A 19,173-nucleotide genomic window follows, 5' to 3' on the forward strand; every position below is an offset into this window, starting at 1 on the left:
TGGGGGCGCCTGGGTGGCCCACTCATTTGCACATCTGACTCTTGACTTTGGTTCAGGCCCGGATCTCATGCTTCATGTGATCAAGCCCTATGTCGGGCTCTGTGCTAACAGTGCACAGCTTGCTTGGGATTCTCTCTCTCCCTCTCTCTTTACCCCTTGCCTGCTTGTGCTCATGCATGTGCATGCATGCCCTCTCTCTCAAAATAAACATTTAAAAGTTATGTTTTCATAATTCTACCTTTTTATAAACTAACTACATATATGCTATATAAGATTTATATTTAAATCCTTAACAATAAACTCTGCCTAAATTGTGTAGTTTTTTTTAACTTTTTTAAAAAATTATTTATTTTATTTAGGAGAGAGTGGGGGCGCCTAGGTGGTTCAGTGGGTTAAGCGTCTGACTTCAGCTCAGGTCACGATCTCACAGTTTGTGAGTTCGAGCCCCGTGTCGGGCTCTGTGCAGACAGCTCAGAGCCTGGAGCCTGCTTCAGATTCTCTGTCTCCCTCTCTCTCTGCCCCTCCCTTGCTCATGCTCTGTCTCTCAAAAAATGAATAAACGTTTAAAAAAAATTTTTTTTTTAAAGGAGAGAGAATGCAAGCAGGGCAGGGGCAGAAAGAGATATGGAGAGAGTGAATCCCTAGCAGGCTCTGCACCTGCAGTGTGGAGCCCAATGCAGCGCTGGAAACCCAAGAACCATGAGATCATGACTTGAGCAGAAACCAAGAGTCAGACACTTAACCAACTGAGTCATCCAGGTACCCCATGTGTAGTTTTGATTTCTGGGAAATTACACAGCTGACCATTAAACAATGTGAGGATTGGGGTGGCCACCCCACATACAGTAAAAAACTCATATATAACTTTGACTCCCCCAAAACTCAACTACTAATAGCCTACTACTGACCTGAAGCCTTACCAATAACTAAACATCAACTAACACATATAATTAATGCTATACATGTTATATACTGTATTCTTACAGTAAAGTAAGAGAAATAAAAGAGTAAAGAGAAAGTAGAATAAAGAGAAATAAAAATGTTAAGGAAATCATAAGAGAAAAGACACTCCGTACTATAAAAAATCTGCATATAAGTAGACCCATGCAACTCAAATCCATGTTGTTAAAGGGTCAACTGTAGTTGCCTAATGTTTTTCTGTCTTAAAATTTTTATTAGGTAATAACTGATACATAGAAAAAGATACGTAGAGTATATATGAAGTTATAAAATTCATATCTATGAAATCACTGCTGCAAAAAACATAATAATATTACCAGTACTTTGAATGTTTTGTATGCTGTCTCCCAACTCTATCACTCTGTATCCTCCACAAAGGCAATTATAAACCTGAGTTTTGGCTGAATAAATACAGTAAAACCTTGGGTTGTGAATAACTTGTTCTGCAAGTGTTCAAACATTTCTAATAAATTTTAATTTGATAAACGAGTGATGTCCTGCAATACAAGTAGTACATGATGCCGAATGTCACATGATCATAACTGAGCCAATGGTTCTTGAAATTCGCTTTGATATACGAGTGCTTCAGATTACAAGCATGTTTCTGGAACAAATTATGATCACAAACCAAGGTTCTACTGCACTTGTTAAAAGCTTTCATCACATATCTCCAAACAAACAAAAAATGACCTAGTTTTGCTTCTTTCTGAACTTATAAAAATGTTATATAGTGCACAGTTCAAGATTCATTCCTTATATGTAGTTGTAGGTCATTCACTTTCCCAACTGTGTAATACTTTGCTGTGTGATTACACAGTTTATTCATTCTTCCACTGGTGGTCATTTAAGTTGTTCATAGGTTTTGGATTAGTTTATTGGCTATGGCTGAGCTTGAGTGCTTTCTTAATTAGTATCTCTTCTTAAACCAACCAGGAATATTATAACCAGTGCAACCATTTTTTTTGTTTCAATGTTGCCTGGTGTGGGCAAGAGTTTCCTAGAAACAGAATGGCAAAATCATAGGGTATGTGCATGTTCCATTTTATAAGATTAAAAATTTCCAAAATGTTCGTAAAAATTTACATCCCATCAGTTCTGCATTTCTTGATTAAATTGCATTTTCCTGATTTTTTATAAGATTATGAGTTATTCCTTTTCTCTGTAATGTATATTTGTGTCTTTTTGTAACAATTCTTTTAGATTTTTTTTTCTTGTTTTACATGAATTTTTTCATATGGTATTCATATATAAATCCTTTATCAATAAAATCTCTTATCAATAACATGTTCTATAAACATCTTTTTTGGATTTTGTAGCTTGCCTTTTCATTTTCTTTATGGCACCTTTTAGTGAAGAGAAGTTCTAAATTTAATGTAGTCATATTTATCATTTTATCTTGTTTAAGAAAGCCCTCTCTGCCACAAAATCATAAAGGTATACTATTCAAAAAGTTTTTAAGTTTGCCTTCTACATTTAAGACTTCAGTATATCCTCAAACTCTTGCCATTGTCCTCATTGTGCAGAAGTTCAATGACTTTGTCATGGATCAGTTAACAGTACAATGCACTGTTCTAAACTATGTAAAATTCTAAATCAGAATACTGTGGAATAGAAGAAGGGCTGAAGGTACAGACAATTCCTAAAGAGAGTAAGAACTGAATGTGCAGCTAAAAATTTTGAAGAATTTAAGTTCTTTAACCACCACCTTCCTGGGAAGCGTATCACATTGTAGACACTCAAATATTTATTGGACGAATAAATGAATCCCTTACATGAATCTATTCTAACAAAATCTACTAAATTACTTGTAAGTGAATCTTTACTCTGTTTTTCAACAATTACATTACAGGCATCATTAAAAAAACATTTTAAAAATTTATTTCTATATAGAACAAGTTTTTCCTGATATTTTCCAATTCTAAAAATATGAAAGGAGATTATTTAAAAGCAATTGTGTTCTCTTTATAGAAGTGACTGCTTTCATAGTAGGTCAAAGAAAAATATAAGCAATTAACAAAATGTTTATCAAATTGTGAACTAAAGCAATATCACTTGTGTATTCAAACTTCTTAGAAGGCATATAAAGCATTTCATATCTGGCTTCTGCCTATCCTAACACTTCAATGACAGGGGCCCCTGGCTGGCTCAGGCAGTAGAGCATATGACTCTTGATCTCGGAGTTCTAAGTTCGAGCCCCACAATGGATATAGAGATTACTTAATAAAAAGAATCTTAAACACAAAACGCTTCAATGCCAGGTCCCATAATGAATTTTAGACTATTTCTCTCATCTTGGAATTATCTCTCCTCCTCTATTTTAGGAAAACCATTACATATCCTTTGAGATTCTGCTCAGGCACCTCTCTTCTCCATAAACTTTCTCTTCTCCTACCCCATAATAAGGAATTCCCTCCTCTTTACCTCCATAGCATCTGCTACAAAAGTTACCACATTGTTTTCCATTTTTTGCTTTCTATTTCTATTAGAAAACCAAAGGTTCACAACCTCTGTGCCCTTTAGAAGTCACTAAAGAACTTTATAAATATTGATGCCTGGGCCAATCCTCAGAAATTCTGATTTAACTGAATTGAAGTGCGAGTAGGACATCAATTTTTTTTTTAATGTATATTTATTTTTGAGAGAGAGAGAAAGAGAGAGAGACAAAGAGAGAGAACAAGCAGTGGAGGGGCAGTGAGGGAGGGAGAAAGAGAATCCCAAGTAGGCTCCACACTGTCAGCACAGAGCCCAATGTGGGACTTGAACTCAATGAACAGTGATCATGACCTAACCAACTGAGTCACCCAGGCACCCTGGGCATCAACTTCTTTCTAAAAAAAAAAAAAAAAAAGAAAGAAAGAAAAAGAGCTCCCCAGAGGCATCTGAGTGGCTCCATCGGTTAAGTTTCAGCTTAGGTCATGATCTCACCATTCGTGTGAGTTTGAGCCCCATGTCGGGCTCTGTGCTGACAACTCAGAGCCTGGAGCCTGCTTCAGATTCTGTGTCTCTCTCTCTGCCCCCTCCTCCACTCACATTCTGTCTCTCAAAAATAAATAAAAATGTTAAAAAGTATTTTTTTTTAAGACAAAAATTTTAAAAAAGCTCCCCAGTGGTTCTGTTGTGCAGCTCCAGTTGAGGAACCACTGCATTACATATTTACGTTACATATTACCTATTTAGACAGTGATCTCTCAAAAGCAAAGTCTTTATCTTATTTATACATATATACCCAATGGCTGGCACACAGTAAGTAGGCAATAAATATTTGTTTAGTTAAACTGAGACAGAGAAATTCTTTAGATTCATCATATTGACTATATAATCCTGCTTGATAAGAACTCTGTATGAGAAACAGATGAAACATAATTTCTTCAATTTAGGCTAAAGACATTTTCAGGGAATAACAGTCTCTACACTGAAAACACTGTTCTAATACTTTACATTTAGTGTCATATTTGATCCTCACAAACACCCTGATATGGCCTCCCTGGAACAATCTCATTTTGCTCTCCTCTGTTGTCCCCAGAATAAATACTAAAAATGCCTTTTTTTCCCCTTTCAAGGAGTGTTCAAATTTAATAAAAATTTATGGTTACATTAGCCATTTTTTTGTTTTATTTTATGTTATCTTATTTTAATGTTTATTTATTTATTTTGGGAAAGGAAGAGAGGGCGACAGAAAAGGCCAACCAGGCTCCATGCTATCAGCGCACTGGGGCTTGAGCCCACAAACCATGAGGTCATGACCTGGGCCGAAATCACGCGTCGGACGGTTAACTGACTGAGCCACCCAGGTGCCCCTGGCCAGTTTTTAAATAAAGAAAACTGGACTAATGTCATAGACCTAAGTATTTAATCTGATGGATTAAAGGTGCTCAATATATTTTGTTGAAAAAAAATGAATATTCAGCATTAGGAATTATATACTGGAGTGAAAAACTAAATTTTCAAATTTTTTTAACATGAGGTCTACCATGAAAACTCAGATACATACTAAAAGTTACCTAAGAATTCTTATTAAGTGAATTTTACTGCAGTTACTCAAAGATTCCAAAAGTGACCCAAACTCTGACCATACTTGTGGATACGGAGACCTCAAATTATGACTGTCAGACCTCTATTCTTCATATTTCAGATCACTAATTTCCATAGAATTACACTTTTATGAGGGTATAGTCCTTTGGTTGCTATCCTACCCTTTCTTCCCTACGATGTAATAAAGGCACAGATCTCGTGAAATAACTACAGAATTTTGGCTATCAGAATACAAGCTGTTGCTTTATTTCTTATTTAAATTTCATGATAGGGCACCTGGGTGGCTCAGTTCATTGAGCATCTGACTTTGGCTCAGGTCATGATCTCACAGTCTATGAGTTCACGCCTCAAATCCAGTTCACTGCTGTTAGCACAGAGCCTGCTTTGAATCCTCTGTCCCCCTTTCCCTCTGCCCCTCCCCCCTGCATCTCAAAAATGTTTTATTTAACATTAAAAAAATAAATTTCATGACCGATTCAAAAACTTTCAGAATATGCTCATGTGGAAATGTCTGAGCCTTGTAATTCTCAGAATGTGTACCAAGTTAGAAGTTTTAAATGACAATTGATGTTATTTACATAAAACCATATATAATAAATTTAAAGTTAAGTGAAAGGAAGGGTTAATAGCTCTGAAGTTAGCTGTTTTTTTTTATAGTTTTTTCTTACTATAGATATAAGTAGATGTTCATTCCTATAAAATGCTTATAGTACTTTATTTATTTATTTTAATGTTTATTTATTTTTGAGACAGAGAGAGACAAAGCATAAACGGGGGAGGGTCAGAGAGAGAGGGAAACACAGAATCTGAAACAGGCTCCAGGCCCTGAGCTGTCAGCACAGAGCCCGACGTGGAGCTCGAACTCACGGACCATGAGATCATGACCTGAGCCGAAGTCGGACGCTTAACCGACTGCGCCACCCAGGCGCCTGCTTATAGCACTTTAGAAAATGAAAAACTTGGGGCGCCTGGGTGGCGCAGTCGGTTAAGCGTCCGACTTCAGCCAGGTCACGATCTCACGGTCCGTGAGTTCGAGCCCTGCATCGGGCTCTGGGCTGATGGCTCGGAGCCTGGAGCCTGTTTCAGATTCTGTGTCTCCCTCTCTCTCTGCCCCTCCCCCGTTCATGCTCTGTCTCTCTCTGTCCCAAAAATAAATAAAAAACGTTGAAAAAAAAATTTTTTTTTAAAAGAAAATGAAAAACTTAATTAAATGACTTTTAAAGACATTCCTACATTTGACCACTTTTTAAAGTTTTTTTCATGTTTATTTCTTTATTGGGATTTAGAATACCAAGCAGGCTCTGCACTGTCAGCACAGAGCCCAATGTGGGGCTTGATCTCAAGAAGTGTGAGATCTTGACCCAAGCTGAAATCGAGTCGGACGCCTAACCAAATGAGCCACCCAGGCACCCCCTATTTTTTTTAAGTTTTAATTTATTCTTTATTTAAGTAATCTCTACACCCAAAATGGGGCTTGAACTCACAACCCTGAGATCAAGAGTAACACTTCTCTGAGCCAGCCAGGTGCCCCTACATTTGGTCATGTTAAGAATTCTTAAAAATAATTCAAAACAATTATAATTCTAGAAATATATTTCGGTATGACACAAAATATCCAAAATTTGTTGTCCTCAATTTTTTTTGTAGAGCTCCATGAATATTAAACTAGATTGTTTCAAGACTCTATACAAATTTACCTTTCTGATTATTAGTTATTTATATTATCCTCAATAGTGAGGGCAAACTGAGGCACCTAGGTGTCTCAGTTGGTTAAGCATCTGACTCTTGGTTTGGGCTCAGATCATGATCTCGTAGTTCATGAGTTCGAGCCCCATGTCGGGCTCTCCTGTCAGTGCAGAGCCCGCTTGGGATTCTCTCTCTCTGCCCCTCCCCTGCTTGCTCTCTCTCAAAATAAATAAATAAACTTAAAAAAATAGTAAGGGCAAACTGACCTTCCAAGCAACAGAACCAGAAGGAAGGAAGGAATTAATTCAGGGCATAAACATGCTAGCTATAACTGTGATGTCAATTTAATGTATGACATTAAAATGTATACTAAGTGGTTTTAAGCATTACAGCACAAAGTATGTAATAAAGGAAAGTTAATGTTAAAGGTAGCAAAAAGAACTTAAATTAGCAAATTAAAAAAAAAAACCTTAGCACATAATTTTAGATACTAATCACAGATAACTTAATATTCCCTCAAAGTTAATAGTTAATTACACATTTGAATGGAATATTCAAGGTTATCAAATTTATGGAAGGAAGAAGGTATCAAGTACCATAAATTCAACACAGATTTATTACATATAAAGTCTAAACTTTTATCCTTTTCATTTCTTCCGATCAAGAAATAGATCTAGAGAGGCTGGTGATTTGCTGAGATTAGAATTCCAGGCTCCTATGATATCCTAGTGAGTTGCTGGGGTGTTTTCAATTATAATATCTTATTTTATTTTATTTTATTTTATTTTATTTTATTTTATTTTATTTTATTTTATGTTGAGAGAGAGAGTACACGCACAAATGGGGGAGAGGGGCAGAGGCAGAGAGAGAGAGAATCTTCATGAGATCGAGAGAATCAACATGGGGGCTCGATCCCATGACCCTGGGATTGTGACCTGAGCCAAAATCAAGAGTTGGACGCTCAACCAACTGAGCCACCAGGCACCTCAATTATAACATATTTTAGGTGTCCTGCTTCTTATTTCAATATGCTAATATACTACTATAAGTGCACTATTAAGGACAGATTTTGGAATATTTACCTTTAATTAAAATTCAGATTTAACACGCGATCATTATAGGAAAACTAGAAAATACAAATAATAACAAGTAGGTGGTGGTGGTTTTTTTTTTACATTTTATTCATTTTTGAGCGACAGAGACAGAGTGTGAGCAGGGGAGGGGCAGAGAGAGAGGAAGACACAGAATCTGAAGCAGGCTTCAGGCTCTGAGCTGTCAGCACAGAGCCTAATGCAGGGCTTGAAAGGCAAATCATGAGATCATGACCTGAGCCAAAGTTGGACGCTTAACTGACTGAGTCACCCAGGTGCCCCAATAAGCAGTTATTACCCAGGTACAGTTACTATTAAAACTCTCAATGTTTATTGCTCTAGATCTTTCTCTCTAACATGTTTTTGGATTTTTGGGGTTTTTTTTGTGTGTATATGGTTGGTTTGATTTTATTTCTTCTTATAGAAATGGGTTTGAGGTATACTTACTACTTTATAATCTCATAATATCTTTCTAAAAAGACTTTACACATATAGACACATAAAACTGTTTGGAAAATTTTGGGTACATGGATTTACAATATATTCATAATTTTACTAATACAGAAACAAAACAGTAGTTTGACCAGTACCCAGTCCAGTAACTTAAAAAATGGCCTGTGGTTTTATGAATTTAATATTTTTTAAGTTTATTTATTTAGAGAGAGAGACTGCATCCACACACATGAGCCAGGGAAGGTCAGGGAAAGGGAGGAGAGAATCCCAAGCAGGCTCCATACTGTCAGCACAGAGCCTGATGGGGGGCTCAATTCCAAGAACCATGAGATCATGACCTGAGCTGAAACCAAGAGTGGGACACTTAACCGACTGAGCTACCCAGGCACCCCATGAATTTAAATTTTGAGAGCTAGGTTTATAACAACTAAATAGATGTAGTAAATCCTCTATACTTTTCTTGGAAGTAAGAAAATCAATTTAGGAAAGTAGGCGGATGTTGAAAATAAACTAAGCTGTTGCTCTTTGTGTTGTAACAAAAACATACAGAACTTATGGAAAATACTGAATGAAGTGTTCATTATAAATCATTTAGAATAAATGATAAATAACACAAGAAGCCTCTTCTTGTGTTAATGAAGACATCCACTTAATAATAATAGGTATCTAAGCACCTATTAGCAACTTGTAGGGCATACACTGCCTATAGCTCCATACTAATTTCACAATAAATAGTAAAGATACAAACTATGATCAAGAAAATAGTTAAAAGGGCACCTGGGTGGCTCAGGAAGTCAAGCATCAGACTCCTGATTTCAGCTCAGGTCATGATCTCAAGTTTCATGAGATCAAGCCCCACGAAGAGCTCTGTGCTAACAGCATGGAGCCTGCTTGTGATTCTCTCCCTCTCTTTCTGCCCCCCCACCCCTCTCCCTCCCTCCCTCCCTCCCTCTCTCTCTCTCTCTCAAAATAAATAAATAGAAAATAATTCAAAATGAAGGTAATTACTGAAATATTAAAATATAGGAAAAAGTGAAAATTGTGGGAATATATTAGGATCCATAATGTAAGAAAGGGAGGGATTCATTATAGGTATAGTTTCATCCATCAACTATCAAATAATAAGCAATGTATTTCTTATTAGGAATAATTGTGGTTATAACACAGGATCATAGTTTGTAACGTCTGCACATTACTCATGATTTTACTTTTAAAAAGAAATAAAATAAAAAATAAAAGGAAAACAAAAATTTGTAATACTACACATAATAAAATTCAGTAGCTAGTCTGAATAAAATTGATGAAACATTCTATGGGACAAGAAGGTTTTTGTTTTTGATTTTTTTTTTAAATTTTTTTTTTTAACGTTTATTTATTTTTGAGACAGAGAGAGACAGAGCATGAACGGGGGAGGGGCAGAGAGAGAGGGAGACACAGAATCGGAAGCAGGCTCCAGGCTCCGAGCCATCAGCCCAGAGCCCGACGCGGGGCTCGAACTCACGGACCGCGAGATCATGACCTGAGCTGAAGTCGGATGCTTAACCGACTGAGCCACCCAGGTGCCCCGACAAGAAGGTTTTTGAATAAAGGACTAGGATTATCAGACTCATGATTTGAAAAATAATACATCAATATTGTTTTTAGGTCAGCTGATTCAAAAACAGAAGTCCAGTATATAAAAACTGAACTGAACTCAGCTTGAATGTTTGATCAATCCACTAAACATGTTTTTAAAGAACACATCTTTTATTATTTTTAATTTTTTTTTAATTTTTTAAGTTTATTTATTCATTTTGAGAGAGATAGGTAGAGCAAGCAGAGGAGCGGCAGAGAGAAAGGGAGAGAGAGAATTCCAAGCAGGCTCTGTCCTGTCAGCATGGAGCCCGATGTGAGGCTTGAACTCATGAACTGTGAGATCATGACCTGAGCTGAAACCAAGAGTCAGACACTTAACCAACTGAGCCACCCAGGAGCCCCAAAAGCACATCTTTTAGAAAGTATATTAAATATAATCAGATTCTTATTCCCCTTTTTATTACGATAATGAACCTAAGGGTAATATCTAATAGCTTTATCTTCCAGAAGTATCAGGGATCCATTTTTTATCACTCAAAGATACATAACCATTTGGTAAATTTTTAGGAGCAATATTACTAACTTTTGTAGTTGGAAGAGAATCATTAACAAGGCACAGAAATGGATAACATTTTCTTGTGACAAATGCTAGATATGATATAAAAATCGGATACTGGGGGCACCTGGGTCGCTCAGTCAGTTAAGTGTCCAACTTCAGCTCAGGTCATGATCTCACAGTTTGTGAGTTCAAGCCCCGCGTCGGGCTCTGTGCTGACAGCTCAGAGCCTGGAGCCTCCTTTGAATTCTGTGTCTCCCTCTCTCTCTCCCCCTCCCCTGCTCACACTCTTTCTCTCTCTGTCTCTCAAAAAATAAATAAACGCTAAAAAAAAAAAATTTTTTTTAAATGATACTGAGGCTTATAAAATTAGTAGAGATTAATCAGAAAGGAAATTATATGTAAATTCACAATTTGTATTAATACAATTAATTATAAAAAGTTGAACATAAATAATTTGCTTATTAAAATAGTATTTGGGACTTGTGGAAATTTACTAGTGAAGGGGCAGCTACTGGAGGCAAGCAATCCAAGTTAAGAAATAGAAACCCAATATTTCTACAGCTATGAAACAAGCTAATTAGATACTTTCATGAGTAGAAAATTCTAAAAGTGTTAAATTGTTGCAAAGGACAAGAAAAATTTGATATAGCCAGTTATAAATTTTTTGATCACATGAATTAGTTCATATTTCTCCACTTTTTTCTGATCCTTTATCCACTAAATACATAATACGTCTATAGAGTGCAGTAAGAGACACTACACTAGATGCAAGGGATAGTGAGGGAACATAGAGTTACTTTTCTTATGTTGCTTATTTTCTAGTGGGGGTGACAGACAAGGAAAAAAGAAGTTGTAGTTGTGCCAGAATTATGCTCAAGATGCTCTGGGAGAAAGGTCATCTAGCCAGTCTAGAGAAAGGCAAGATGGGGAATGTAACAAGGCTTTTAGGAGATAAGAACACTTTTTGTGAATCCTGAAGAATGGATAGTTAGCTAGACAAAGGGAAACGGGTATTCCAAGCAGAAGTTACAACTTTCCTAAAGGTATCGAGGTAAGAGACACCAATTACATTCGAGGAAACAAGTCATTCAGTATGGCATCATGTTTGTGCTTTGGAAGTAAACTACAACAGGAGGCTAGACACCGTATGGAATGTGGTCAGACTGGAAGTAGGGCTACTAATTCAGAAGCTGTTACAGTCCTCTGGTGATGAGATGGTGCAAGCTAGAATGTCAATGGGCAGGGGAGAAAGGGAGGTGAGTAGTTGTGGCTAAAGAGTAGAGGGTCCCTGTGCTGGTGCTTTTTAAACTGAATAGCATTCTTAAAGTAACTGTTGGAAGCCCTAAAGTACCGTTGGGGAAAAGAAGAAAACTAGAGTTTAATATGTAAATACAAGTGGCACCAGGATGGTTTAAGTTCATGTTGTTTCTAGTCAGTGGGTGTTCACTACTGAGTAGAGCTCGCATTGATGTCTATATTCACATTGCTGCTTTGACTCTGGTGGAGAGGCACAAAAGACCGTAAGAAGGAAAATCAAATGGAGACTGGAAGACGGGAGAAACCTTATTCCTTATCCTGAACATAATACTTGGTTATTTGTGATTGTTGGGAACGGTTTCTAAAAAATACAATTACTACATTAAATGCCCACAAAACAATATGTTAATATATATATTTTTTGCAAAACAAAGAAGATTTACAGTAATATTTTCTCAGGTTTCTTGTAAGTTTGAAAATGATTAAAAACTATAAAATAGCCTGTCATTTTCAGAGAAAAATAAAGCACTGTGAACACAAATTTTCCTTACCAGAATGGAGTGCATTCCCATGTAAATTCTACTTAGGCAAACTAGAGAACACCAGCAAGGAATAAGAATCAGTCCACAGAGAAGAGGATACTAAAGGGGAAAAAAAAGTAAAATGAGTTATATAAATTAGGTTAAATATAAACAAGGAAATAAAAAACATATCACCATACCACAGAACTCCACAAAAACAAGAACTATGTGTTTTTACTCCCCATTGTATTCCTAGCACCTGACACTAAGCATGGCACATAGCTGACATTTAAGACAAAGTTTTGCATGATTTTAACTTTTGCATAATTGAACAAATGAATGAAATCTGGTGTTTCTACAACTCTTCATTGTGAAAACTGGCTCATTTTCATTTCTCCGGTAAAGACTTAATCACCAGCATGCTGCAGAGGAAGAAAAATAGGGAGGAGACATATTTTTCATGTGGCTCCAAAATGAAATACCTCTGGAATAGTGCTTGACTCTGATCCCTGTAAGTGTCCTTCGTTTCCCTGCGTAGAAAAACTGAGCAGTATCTCCCTCTCAGTTCCATCAGTGACTGCTACTTGTAGTTTCTGTTGATATTTCACCATCTTCTATTCAATATTCAACAACTTGTCATTTGTTTCCCACTTCTGCCCCTCCACTAAAATTTCAAATGGTAACCTTTTTGAGAAAAATCTTGGGGGGATACTGGGATCAGAAAGTCTTAAAAAGGGAAAACAATAAAATATAGACAACTCTTGGTATCAAGGGCACTAATGTTAAGAGTTGCCTTTGAATCTCCTTATATTAGAGGGAAGGAGCAAACAATGGATGGCCATGGTGGCAAGTTTGTGAAGGAAGAAGGAGGGGGGCACATCTGAGGCAGTTAATACCCTATAATTGGAAATTTCTCCATAAAATTGAAGCCAACGTGGTTCAATCCAATAGGAAATCAACATGGCTCAATAACAAGTGGGGTTGAAAGAAGGGAATTAATTAAGACTGCAAGAAGACTGGTAAAGATTTGGTACGTACTTGTTTTGATTTGACTTCTCTACTGCATTTGACATAGCCACCACTTCCCTGAAAGTCTAAACACCCTTGATATCTACAGTATCACATTCTCTTGATTCCTCTTTCACCATCTTTGGTTTTTTCGGTGTTTCCCGCACAAGAGCGTATCTTTCTGTTCCTGTTCCTCGAACACTAGCATAAATACATACATACATACATACATACATGCATAAGGATTTTGCCCTTAGTACTTATTGGTAGTCTCTGCTTTTCTTATTTTTTAACTATTACTTTGCAAGCTGAAGACCTATCTGTTTCCTTGGGTTAAGAACCATACAGCCATCTCCTGCATGTGTCTTCACCTTGAGGTCTCTATGGAGTTAAACTCACTATACTTCAAACCAATGTCATCATCCTACCACCCAAACTTGTTCCCCCTCTCATATTCTCTATTTCACTTGGAAACTTCATCATATTCATAATAAACTTAAATGAGAAACATGAATTATCCTTGATTCTTTCCTTACCTTTCATATTCAACAAATAATCAAGTCTTGCTGATTTTACCTTCTAAATATTTCTTGATTCTATCATCTCTTCTCCACTCTACTTAAACTGCCCTTATTCAGATCCTCCTAGTTTCTTTTCTAGGCTCTACCTATGTCTCCAGCCATTCTTCCACATGCATGAGGAACTTGGTTGATGGGGCAGACAGACATGTAACTATATAATGAGGTAAGTGCTATGACAGTATACTAAAAATTCAGAGGAGTCTAAGGGATGAGCACTTAACTTAAAGATGTTAGCAAAGTCATCCAGATAAAGTTAAGATCCAAGTTGTCCTGAGAAATAAGTAGGATTTCACCTTTAGAAAAAAGGAGTACAGGGCAAAAAAGATAAAAAGCATCACAGCAGGAACACTGTGAGCAAAGGCTTATAGGCAAGAAATGGTAAGCAGTGTGATTTTCTAGGAGAATAAGCTTATGCTTTTGCTGAGGGTAAGGCACTAAATAGTAAACACAAAATATGCAAATTATATGATATTTAAATATATATAAATTATATATTGTAGAAAATATATTAACATAATAAAATGTGTTCATTACATTGGAGAAATAAAAGGAGAACAGGTGTTGAAACATTAATGTTCATCAAATATTCCTTATGCTCCTCTACATTTTTGGGTTCTCTTGAAGTTAGATTGGGACCATGTGATTAGTTTGGCCAATGAGCTGTGATGAAAGTGACTTATGCCACTTTCAATCATTCTGTGATCTCTCTCTTCCCTATTTATGCCACATGCTGAGATGGATCACAAGACAGGCAAACTGCCATCAGCCTCAGTCCCTGAAGTCTGGATGGTTTCACTGGTGAATTTTACCAGATATTTAGTATCAATCTTTCTCAAGCTCTTCCCCTTGATTTCAGCTCAGGTCATGATCTCACTTTGTGAGTTTGAGCCCTGCATTGGGCTCTGTGCTGACAGCTCAGAGCCTGGAGCCTCCTTCAGATTCTGTCTCCCTCTCTCTCTGCCCCTACCCTACTCTACCCTGCTCTCACTCTGTCTCCCTCTCTCTCAAAAATAAACATTAAAAATTTTTTTAAAATAAATAACATTAATATACACTTTCTAAAACAAAGTAACTAAATTGTATAGAAATATAAAAACCTCCCCCCACCCCCAAATGAATAAATAAACTTTAAATAAATAGGCAAGCAAGCAGGCAGGCTCCATGCTGCCAGCCAGGCTCAAACTCATGAAACTGTGAGATCATGACCTGAGCCAAAACCAAGAGTCCGATGCTTAACCAACAGCCAGGCCAATGCCTAACCAACAGAGCCACCCAGGCACCTCAATAAATAAAAATTTTCAAAAATATATTATACACTGGGGGGTGGAAGGGGAAAATATTACACACCATGACCAAGTGGGATCTATCACAGAAATGCAAGGGTGGTTCAACAAAGAAAAATCAATGTAATATACTGTATTAATAGAATTAAGAGAAAAATATACATGACCATCCTTCACAATAAAAGGATTTAAAAAACTAGGAAAGAAGGGAATTTCTTCAACATGATAAAGGGCATTTATGAACTACCTACAGCTAATGTACTCAATGGTGAAAAAGTAAAAGGTTTCCCAAGATTAGAAACAAGACAAAAAATTCCTGATTCCCTCTTTGGAAACCAGAGTAGAAACAACAGGAACTTAGTAAATTCAGTCTTCCAGGCAGTTTCCAATTCATTACTTTATTCCAATTCCAATCTGTCAAAGAATTTTTTTATCTAATTGTCTCTTGGATAATCTAGCCCTACTTGCTACAAGGCCCCAGAGAATTTCTCCAGTTCTCTAATATGGATTCTGTGGAGATTTGTTTTTTAAGAAATCCCTATTCAAATCTCCAGGGTTGGGAGCAAATCTAGTCTGGGGCGGCAATAGCTCTTCCTGAGCTGCTTTAGCACTTGGGACAGTAAGTGGAATGGGAGCAATTAAATACAGTAATTTTCAAAATGCAAAAGGCATTGTCATGGGAAACTCAAGTTGTCTTCTCCACATTGGCAAATTTAGCAATTCTGTAAAAGTCCGTAAGAGCCCTCGTTTCTATTTTTAAAAAAGTCATCTTCCTCTTTCTCTTTGTGGTAACAATCTAACCAACCTTTCTCTCACTTCTGATATACACATATTTGTTGTTCTGTCCTTCCCTTGACTGTCACTCTCTACCCCTAATTCCTACCCAACCCAATCCTTTATTTCTGACAAATAAACTGTCTGGATTTTTTAAAAGCCAAAAGTGACATTAGAACAAATACATGTCAATTTGTTCTTTACTGAAGGGTTAGTAGATTAAATAATTTTACTGAACATAAAACTTACTATGTACCAGGCACTATCCTAAGAGCTTTATAAATATTAGCTCATTTAATCATCAGAACAACCCTATGAGGTAGGTATTCTAATTTAAAGGAAACTGAGGAAAAAAGAGGTCTCAGATTAAATAGGTATTAAGGTATGGAGCTGACATTCAAACATTGAGAGTCTAATTCCGAAGTCTAAGCTCTTAACCACTATTTACTAAACTGTCCTTCATGTATGAAGTGTGTTGTTTAATTCCTTGTGTATCCCTAGGATAAAGCAGATTATCACTGAGATATTTTTTATGTAGGTTTTTCTTAGAATGGAGGCTAGGTACAAACTTTACTTACTTAGAGGCAAAAGGGATATTGAAGACATTAATTCCACCACCCTCTCCTCTCTTTACAGATAAAGAAACAGATGCAGAGATGCCAAATAACATTTAGTATTATATTCCAGTGGTCTATTCTGATGTCTTCCAATTTACTGTGCTTGTTACTTTACACTTTTATCACTATACAAATAGTAATTTTAAGTTTGGTAGTGGTTCCTAGCTTCTATTTTTCTTTCTCTCTCTCTCCTTTTTTTTTTTTTTTTTTTTTTTAGAGACTGTTGAGCTTTATCTGCTAAATTTATGTTATTTCCTCTTATAAAAAGGTTTTTTCTTAAATCTTTAGGTCTTACCAAAAAAGCTGAAAGAAGGGGCGCCTGGGTGGCTCAGTTGGTTAAGCATCTGACTTCGGCTAGGTCATGATCTCACGATTCATGAGTTTGAGCCCCAGGTCAGGTTCATGAGTTTGAGCCCCAGCTGTGCTGACAGCTCAGAGCCTGGAACCTGCTTTGGATTATGTGTCTCCCCTTCTCTCTGCCTCTCCCCGTCTTTCCCTCTCTCTCAAAATAAATAAATAAATAAATAAGCAAACAAACAAACATTAAAAAAAATACTTTAAAAAAAAGCTGAAACACAAGTCCTTCATGTTATTTTCAAATTAATAAAAATCTACCAAACTGAAAACGGATCACATGACCTCCTAGATGCTTTTAATTTCATACCACTATCTAATCTTTTCATTGCACAGTCTATTACAAGAACACTTATCTAAACATTTCCTTCAGTTATTATACCAAACAGCTCTATTCTTACTGATACAGTTTCCTTAACTATCACACATAATCAGAATTATTTTTTATATTGTGGCATTTGTCATTTACATCCATTGAAGTTAGAAAAAAAAGTCAATAAAATGACTTGCCATTAAAGCAATTACAAGAACTGTCTTCAACAGAATTTAAAATTTTCAGAGTAATGTAAATATGGGACAAAGGCAGGCACCAGAAAAAAATTATATTTTGAATTCAAGAAATGGATAGTGTATATGTAAACAAGAGATGACTAGGATACCACATTAATGATACATCTGCCTTGTTCTCATACCCTGTTAGTGGAATAAAAATTGATGCCCCCTTTTGGAAAGCATTTTGCCAATACATAAAAGTCTAAATGTTCATATACTTTGACCCAGTGATCTCTCTCCTAGAATTCTATACCAAAGACATAGAAATGTGGGCAAGGATTCATATATAAACATGTTTATCATAAAATTATATATAGCATACAGCAATGAATTAATATTGACTATAATGTAGTAGTTTAAAATACGGGTTTTTGGAGCTACACAGATCTGGTTCTAGACATTTACTACATACATTTACTGGGACGCTGAAAAATGGAAATAACAGAATCAACTCATGTTGAGAAAAAAGAAGCTGCATTATAAGGATACAGAGTCACTGAACCTTAAGGCAAAAGGAAGCTAAGCTTCAAGAAGAAACTGCAACTATAAATGGTCACAGGACCATCTCTTCTTATTACATACATCCTTTTCTGTGTAGCAGCTTTTCTGTTCTTTAGTCCACACGGTAAATGGAGGTTTTTCGATTTACTTCTTTAGTGAAGAAACCTGCCCAAACTCAATTTCTGATTTGAGAAAATACAGTTGCCCTAAAGGTGAGGGACCTTTAGAGGGTTGTGAGCTAGGCTGACTACTCCAAAGGTGCCTACCTCTTCAGGTGTAGGACAACGCAATAGTTTCATAAGCTCTTTGCATCACAGCTTCCTCATCTATAAATGGAGGTAACATATCTATAGTAAGGACAATCCTATAATATAAAAACTATTTTGCAAGAATATGTAAGTGCTTCATTCATTAAGAATGTTTTCTAGGAATGTTTGCTGAAAGGAAAAAGTATGACCTATTAGAGCTCTCCAGAATAATGAGACCAATAAGGTCTATATGTACATATATATGGAGATAGATTTATTCCAAGGAATTGGCTTTATTATTGGATTTATTTCAATGATCATGGAGGCTGGAGAGTCCAAAATCTGCAGGTAGGCCAGCAGACTGGACATCTAGGAAACAGTTAATGTAGCTCAAGTCCAAAGACAGTAGCAGCACAGAATCCCCTCCTCCTTGGCGGGGGAGACAGTCTTTTTTCTCTTAAGGCTTTCAATTGATGGGATAAAAGCCCAACCCATATTATGGAAGGTAATCTCAAAGTCTACAGATTTAAATGTTAATGTCATATAAAAAATATCTTCACAGAAACATCTACAATAGTGTTTAACCAAAAATCGGGGTATCATGGCCTAGCTAAAAGACACATAAAATTAACCATCACACATTATATAAAAAAAGAATAAACACTATATATAATATGGCCCCAATTATTTTCAAACTGTAAGGAAATACCAAAATGTTAACATTAGATTTTTCCTATTTTTATTTTCCAAGTCTTCTATAAAGCTCAGTGCTTATCTTGCTTCTTTTAGCAGCATTTAAAAATATTAACTGTTTTCCTTTTCTAGAAACACTCTCACTTGCAGCTTCCCTTTATAGTATATTCTTTTTATGATATTGTCCAATTTTCACTCTTTTCTTCTGCAAATATTCCCCACTTAGACCCAGCAGGGTGGCCCTGGAGACATGCTCCTACTGTATGATCCTGCTCTTCCGACTACAGCTCTTGGTCAGGCATGGACACCTGGCCCTACAGCAGTAAATCCGTTGGCTGGGTTGGGCTAATTAGATTCTCTTTCCTGATAGTAGTTTGAAAGCAAGTCAGTCTCTGTTGTGTGCTTGAATTTGGAAATGATGTAGAAGT

The 19,173-nt window shown here is 36.4% G+C and overlaps 1 protein-coding gene across 1 annotated transcript in view; it reads right to left on the reverse strand.

Annotated features, from left to right (window-relative positions):
* SGPP1 (sphingosine-1-phosphate phosphatase 1) overlaps positions 1 to 19,173 on the reverse strand; it is a 35,391-nt gene that overhangs the window by 2,616 nt on the left and 13,602 nt on the right. Inside the window, exon 2 of the mRNA XM_027065879.2 lies at positions 12,165 to 12,254. Within this exon, the coding sequence (XP_026921680.1) occupies positions 12,165 to 12,254 (90 nt within the window). The remainder of the gene's footprint in view (positions 1 to 12,164; positions 12,255 to 19,173) is intronic.

The sequence above is a fragment of the Acinonyx jubatus genome, chromosome B3 (assembly GCF_027475565.1).
Source record: "Acinonyx jubatus isolate Ajub_Pintada_27869175 chromosome B3, VMU_Ajub_asm_v1.0, whole genome shotgun sequence".
NCBI lineage: Eukaryota > Metazoa > Chordata > Mammalia > Carnivora > Felidae > Acinonyx > Acinonyx jubatus.